At 44.8% G+C, this 7,649-nt stretch overlaps 1 protein-coding gene across 1 annotated transcript in view; it reads left to right on the top strand.

Moving 5' to 3' along the window:
• The window catches only part of MTOR (mechanistic target of rapamycin kinase), a 181,479-nt gene extending 177,006 nt beyond the window's left edge, over window positions 1-4,473 (top strand). The window contains 4 exon segments of the mRNA XM_030185556.1: window positions 15-95; window positions 396-476; window positions 1,645-1,750; window positions 3,432-4,473. Of these exon segments, the coding sequence (XP_030041416.1) occupies window positions 15-95; window positions 396-476; window positions 1,645-1,750; window positions 3,432-3,447 (284 nt within the window). The 3' untranslated portion in view covers window positions 3,448-4,473.
• Window positions 4,474-7,649: the final 3,176 nt, after the last annotated feature.

A 7,649-nucleotide genomic window follows, 5' to 3' on the forward strand; every position in this document is an offset into this window, starting at 1 on the left:
ATCTTTCCCATTAGAAATAGTAGACACCGTGGAACTAGGTGAGACTGCCCACAAGAAGCCTGGAACCACAGTGCCTGAATCCATCCATTCATTCAGTAAGGGCCTATTTTGATAAATTCATGTTATACTGTTGTTGGTATTATTGAGCCTTATGTACAGAACCAGGAAGCAAAGGGAGAAAGAGTTCCATGATGGGATGAGAAACAGTTTGGAATTCAAACACTGCAGGACATGAACTAATATTTCTAGCTTACTAGCCTGATAGAACTCATAATAGTCATCACAGATTAGATTATTAGATTCTTTATATACCGCCTTTCTGTGGTCCAAGAAGTTTATATATTGCATTCTGACACTATCTTAATTCAAAATGTTTTTATTTCTGTGTCTTGTAGTTGGTGATGGCTTAGTACAACCAGAAGCTCTAAATAAGAAGGCTATCCAAATTATTAATAGAGTTCGAGATAAACTTACAGGTGAGTAAAACATACATAAGTTTTGCCATACTGGGAAAGACCAAAGGTCCATCAAGCCCAGCATCCTGTTTCCAACAGTGGCCAATCCAGGTCACAAATACCTGGCAAGATCCCAAAAAAGTACAAAACATTTTATGCTGCTTATCCCAGAAATAAAAAATATAGCAAAAAATGGCAACCCTCCATCACTTATAATTTGAACCATACACAACAAACTGTCAGTGGAGCAGCTCACACTAATTTATGCTTTGATAAGGGGATGTCTCATACTGTCACACAGGCACCTCTTTTTTGTGCTTCCTTAAAGCCTCAGCTTTAGTGACTCAGTTATAATCATTGACTACCCCCAACCACTGATAGTGCTGTCAGCCACCTCAAAATAAGTGTTCTGCAATAAATTAATCCATGTTTCAACTGTGCTTTTTATAACAAATAATTCTTCTTTGGTTTATATCAATTTTTTGTAAATTTTTATGCACTATCGTTTGTTTCTGCACGAGTTTAAGCTCTGTATATAAGCTACAATGTTTAAACTTGTCAAGCAGGATCAATGTTTTGACTTATCTGGCTGAAAAACCCCCTGCTGCTTTATTATCTGTAGCTCATGCTGTGGATTCAGCCGTCCTGCATTACTTAGATCTCATTTGTCAGCATTCCATTAAACAGCCGGTGAATGTCTTGTCTGTAATATCAAAAAGGGCCAGTTAGTGTGCAGTAAATGATAAGATACCCATTATATTCCTATGGGTGTCTTATCAGTTAGCGTACATTAGTAAAAGGACCCCTTAGTTCTCATAGCTCATCATTTTTTTATGGACTTTTCCTTAAGGAGCATTTTGAAACATCTTTTGAAGCCCACTATGTTAGTTGCATAGAATACCTAACCCTGGATTCTAACCCTCATCTTCCACGTGGGAGTACACAGCATTGCCTTTGATCTACTAGACTGGCCCCATTTTGAGACTTGAAATGAAGTATGTTTCTCCATTGCAATTATTTTTAAGTGGCCCTTACATTATTGCGTTGTAAATAATTTGATTTTGTAGCAACAGGAGCACGATGAGAGAACAGTCAGTCCTTCACCACTGTTTCAGTGCTTCAAAAGTGAAATCTAGACTGGTTAAAGATGCTATCTCCCTTATGGTTTTTCTCAATTTAACTTTTAAAGGACGAGATTTCTCCCATGATGAAACTTTGGATGTTCCTACACAAGTGGAACTGTTAATTAAGCAAGCAACATCCCATGAGAACCTGTGTCAGTGTTACATTGGATGGTGAAAAGTTACCAGGAGTATACTCTATAATTAATAGGTAGCGTGAAGTATTTCAGTTGTAGCACCAAAGCAGCTCTAATCCCAGAAATTAGCCCAACCCAATAGCTCAGAATTTCCCTGTTGTATTTTATTGCTTGCTGTCTGTAAAGCACTTTGAACCATCATGGACTGGTAATGTGATATATAAAATTGTATAAATAGATAGTTTGCATATGGCTTATAAAAATGCAACCCCCAAATGTTTCCCTTTAATGAATTTTTCAATAACTTCAAACTCTTCCACTGCTATTCGAAGTTGTTCCTGCCTTGTTTTGAACATAAGAAATTGAGTCAGACCAAAGATTGGTCTAACCCAGTATCCTGTCTCCAACACCAGCAAGAGACAAATTTTTAGAGGTGTCTGAAATAAGGCATTGTTCATTTACTGTCACGTCCATCCAGTATCTAGTGCTCATGATTTAAGGCTGCATTAAAAGAGGACAATGTTCATGACAGATTTAATAGCCTATGAGGATCCATTAGTTGTAAATTTTAGCGCTGTACTTTAATTGCAGTTAACTCTGTGTTTAATGCATTAAGAGCTCCTTTTACCAAGTGACAGTAAAAGGGGCCCTGGGGTGGTGTCGGCACACAGATTTGCCGCGCGCTAAAGCCCCCTTTTACCACAGCTGGTTAAAAGTTTTTTGTTTTGTTTTTTTCTTTTAAAGAAGGAAATGGCCATGCAGTAAGTTAAATACCTGCCACACAACCATTTCATGGGGGAGCCCTTCCTGCCTCTTACCAGCGATAGCCCAGTTGTAACTGCTGCCTGATTACCACTGGGCACACCCCTGGTGCTAGAAAAATTTTAAATATTTTCTAGCGCTGGACTTGGCATGCAGAGGGCATCAGAACTACCATGCACCAAGCCGGCACTACGCCTACCGCCCTTTTGTAAAAGGGCCCTCTAATCATTAATCTCAATTTTAAAAAATTGATCACATTGCAGTCCTTTAGGGGAGGGAAGGAGGATGGAATTTGATATACCACCTTTCTGTGCCTTACCCTTCACTACCAATTATAATGTTCTAGTACATATTGTGTTGTCATTGCAAGTAGTATACCATGCCATACTTTGTATTGTTATTCGAATATTTTTAGTGCTCTAATTGGCTCCTGCTCATGTTTGATCTATTCTTACTGTACACCACACCTTGAGTGAATTCCTTCAAAAAGGCAGTAAATAAATCCTAATAAATAAATAATCAAAGTGGTTTACATATTATATACAGGTACTTATTTTGTACCTAGGGCAATGGAGGGTTAAGTGACTTGCCCAGAGTCACAAGGAGTTGCATTGGGAAGTAAAGAAAATATGTAAAAATTGTGTGATTAATCATAGTTAAAATATTTAATCAAAGCCAGTTATACTGTCTTTCTCCACAGTTTTCTGTTGCATGGTAGTCTAACATATTCTCATAACAGATGTTTGTAGATGAGCATTTAATGACGCTGGTATGACCAGTTGCCTGTGTACTGCAGTTAAGATATCACCCAGCAGTACTGATTTATCTTATTTATACCCTGCATATTAACAAGGCAAGGAACAAAAAATACGTGTTTTAACATTGTTGTGTTTAAGTTGTCAAGGTAGACATTTAAAAAAATGTGTTAACCGGTACTTTTTCTTTTTCCTATTTAGGTGTCCTTTTTGGTAATTTAGAAGATTTTGAAGTTCCTAGCATTACTTGAAGATTTTCTACTGTATATAAACAACCTCTGCAGACCAAATATGAGCTGAAATATAAATCCTGAAAGATTCTTTTCAGCGTAAACATAAGAAAGGAAGTGAGAGGCTAGTTTAATCAAAGTGGCACCATTGCTAAATGGCATAAGTTGTCCCTCGGACTATAAGGTTGACATCTCCTGTACATGACTTCTAAAGAGCTCCGAACCCACTTTCAATGGAATTGTGTCAAAGTGTGTGGATCAGAAGAGCCCCTACTGAATGTTTGCATGTGTTGATGCTGCCCATCGTTACAGTTGTTTGAGGATGAGAGACCAAGTAAGCAGTCAGATTTTGAATAGTAGAAGAACGATGAGGCTTGGTATTTCTGTAATGAATTTTCAGTATCTACCTAATGTGTACACAATTCAGTAGATGGTAGTTACAAAGCAGAATAGCCTCTATTAGTTTACACTACAGCTACAAGAGCAGACCTGAAGGCAGGTCAGTGGTGCTAATACCTAGATTGATGGGCAGTTTAACAACAGGCATGGAAGAGGCTGAAGGGTAGTGAGACAGCTAGTCATATTACGATTGTAAGAATGTTTATTTGCTCTGACAAGAGATAGTAATGATCAGCTGTCAAATCTATTGGATAAAATAGTATTTCCGCATCCTGTTCTGGAATCTTACCTAATCAGGTGGATTTTTGTGTGTTAGATCTCCAAAGTATGCAGATCTCTTGATGGCTATCGTGAAAACACACCTTGTGCATATTCATTGTGGGTGTCCCAAAAACTCAACTGCTTTAGTGTACCTCCAGGAGAAGGTTGGGAAACACTAGGATAAAAAGGTTGCCGAGTGTGGCTTGTGGTCATAAATGAATCTGGACAGAAGGAGAGATCCCAGAGATTATGCTGGATAACATATGAACAAAAGAAATACTGAAAATAAATATGTGATGTGAGAGAGAACAATTGACCATGTTTGTCATATATTTGATTTTTTTTTTTTTTTTTGCCAATAAATTTAATGAATAGTGCGGAATGTTTTGTATTTAATTATTAGCAACATATTGGAGGGGATTCAGTAAATGGTGCTCAAAATTCTGCACTGACAAAAAAAAAATCAGTGCTAAGTACGCATGCCCATTATAGAATTGCACTTAGTCGTGGTTCCGCACCTAACTGTTGGGCAAGGGCCTTACATCTGCTAAAAGGAAGGTGTAAATGGCAGTGCCTAACTTAGGCACGAATTGACCTAATTCTGTAATTCCGTACACAACTTTTGGGAACACCTCCAATACACCCCTGGCTATGCCCCCTTTTCATATATGCTCTATAAACGTTGCGTGTGGGTCTTTAGAGAATAGCGCGCAGCTGCAATAATTGGCTTTTAGTAGGGCTCCATTTTAATTATGATTAAAGGTATGTTATGTCCCCCCCCCCCCCCAGCTTTAGCTCCTAACCCTCCAGTGCCCAAAGTCACAAGGAGCTGCAGCGGGGAAAAAAATTAAATAAATAACATACCTTCCTCAGCGACCCTCCAGACCGGTCAAGACGCTTGGGTTATGCACGCCTACCAGCAGAGGGAGACTGAGAACACTAAAACTTAAACCAGTATAAGCTAGCAGCCAACCCCCAAGCAGCCAGTAAATCTCAGTCTCCAGCAGAGGGTAGACATGCAGCCTGAGCAGTCAGTCTGGTCTGGTAGGATTAGATTTTCTTAACTAATACCCTGTACTTAGAATTATTTTTGGTTGAGTGCTTCAAGAAAAGCGGGTCCATTGGGATTCACTTTTCTCTGTGGAATTTAGCCGGTGTGTGGCTTATTCCCCGGCTGGCCTTTGGTTAGGCAGCCATGTGCCTCGGCTCCTGTTGTGACAGGAACCTTGAGAGCCATAACTTCTGGCAGTTTGTTATTATTCCCCTGCTGGCCTTTGGTTAGGCATAGGGTTACCATACGTCCGGATTTCCCCGGACATGTCCTCTTTTTGAGGGCATGTCCGGGGCGTCCGGCGGATTTTGCCCGCACCCACGTTTGTCCGGATTTCTGGACAAACGTGGGTGCGGGCAGGCGCGTGCGTGCGGTGGGCGTGTGGGCGGGCGATCGGCGCCGTGGGTCTGGTGTCCCGTCCCCTCCCCTTCCTTACCGTGTTCCCTGGTGGTCTAGTAGCGTCTTCTCTTCGGGGCAGGAAAGAGTCCCCTCTTTCCTGCCCGGAGCGCTGCCTCCCCTGTCTATCATCCTTCTCGGTCTGGCTGGGGATTCAAAATGGCCACCGAGAGTTGAACTCTCGCGAGGCCGCTTCAACTCTCGGTGGCCATTTTGAATCCCCAGCCAGACCGAGGAGGATGCAGCAGGCAAGGGCAGGCAGCGCTCCGGGCAGGAAAGAGGGGACTCTTTCCTGCCCCGAAGAGAAGACGCTACTAGACCACCAGGGCTAGATAGTGAGGGGGGGTATGTGATGGGGGGGGGGGAGGGGACTATGTGACGGGGGGCGGCGGGAATAGGGGCGGAATGAGGACCTGAAGGGGGCGGGGCATGGGGCGGGGCATGTGGTGTGGGCGGGGTAGGGGGCGTGACATGTGTCCTCTTTTTCAGAGGACACAAAATGGTAACCCTAGTTAGGCAGCCATGTGCCGCGGCTCCTGTTGTGGCAGGAACCTTGAGAGCCATAACTTCTGGCAGTTTGAAATCCTCTTTCTGAACTTTCTGCCTGTGCCTTATGCCGCCTCGGCTATGGCTTGCACCTTGAGTGCTTAGTCCCTATCAGCTCTTAGCAACTGGGCTTTTGTTGCGAGTGTAAAAAAAAAAAAGAGAAAAAGAAAGTGTTTGGCTGCTTCAGTGTTGCCAGGTGGGCGGTTTTCCGCGACCCGCCACGGGAAATTTTTGCCCGCGGCGGGTTGCGGTTTTTTGGGCGGCTTTTTCGGCCTCGGGGGGCGGGGTTAGTGACGTTTTTGGGCGGGTTGGTGACGTAGGAGCGGGGCCGATGAAGGGGAGGCGGGGGCGGGGGGTGATGACACGGGGTGGGGGTGTTAGGGGCGGAGTTGAGTTTGGGGGCGGGGTTGTTGGGCGGTTTTTGTGCTGTTTTGGGTGGGAAAAAAATTTTCCACCTGGCAACCCTGGGCTGCTTGGCAGTGCTTAACTGTGTTGTTTGGGAAGCTGACAGAGAGGCCTGGGGATTTTGAGCAACTTTGAGAGAGCTGGGACGTTAGGGTGTACCGCTTTAAATTTGCAATGTCGGCGGGAAAGCCGTCGCGCTGCCGTTCTTGTGCGCGAAGGGGGATAGACGCGCCAGGAGCTGAATGCAGGTTCTGTGGGGAGCCTAAACAGCCTGATTCTTCGCCTCCAGTACTAGCTGCGGAGGGTTCAGGTAGTGGTAAAGGTTTGCCCGGCTCTGACTTGTGCTCTGGGCCCGTAGCGGCGGTTCCGATTTTGGCGGGAACCGCCGCCATCTTGGATTCGGGCGCCACAGGGGTGGCTGCTCGCCCGCTGTTGGAAGGTCCGGGGCAGAGTGCTTCCAGGCCTCCGGAAGGTGCGGGGGCCATGGGGTTTCCTCCGGCTTTTATTTGGGCCATGTTTCAGGCCTGGCAGTCAGGCCCTAATCAGTTAGAGCCTCTGAAGGAAGCAGAGCCTCTGAAGGGAGCAGGGCCTCTGGTTGCTAAGCGACAGCGTTTAGATTGGTCTGAAGAGCCAGATTTGTTTTCCTTGCCTCCCTCAGATGACGAGGGTAGTCTGTTGGGGGATGATGAGTTCCTAGGGGACAAGGTTTCTGAGGAGGAGGGGCCTTTGCCAGGTGAAGACCCCTCGGTGGTGCGCATTTTCCCTAGGGATGAGCTTCCTGAGCTGTTTGAGCAGGTAGTGTCCACGCTTAGGTTTGATTCGCCTGAGCCGGTGGTAGCGGACGCTAAGCAGCTTGACCCTTTAGTTAAGGGAATTCGGCAGGCAGCACGTACTTTTCCCATGAATTCGGATCTCAGAGATATGATCGTCCAGGAGTGGTCCTCCCCAGATTCTCCTTGTAGGGTGAGCAGAGCTATGGCGAGACTGTACCCTATTCCGCAAGGGGATAAGGACTCCTTTAAGTCGCCGACAGTGGATGCGGTGGTGACCGCGGTTACCAGGGCTACGGCTATTCCGGTTGATGGGGGGGGGGGGCTGCTCTCAGAGATCCGCAGGATAGGAGATTAGAGT

Source organism: Microcaecilia unicolor, chromosome 13 (genome assembly GCF_901765095.1).
Source record: "Microcaecilia unicolor chromosome 13, aMicUni1.1, whole genome shotgun sequence".
NCBI classification, from domain to species: Eukaryota; Metazoa; Chordata; class Amphibia; order Gymnophiona; family Siphonopidae; genus Microcaecilia; species Microcaecilia unicolor.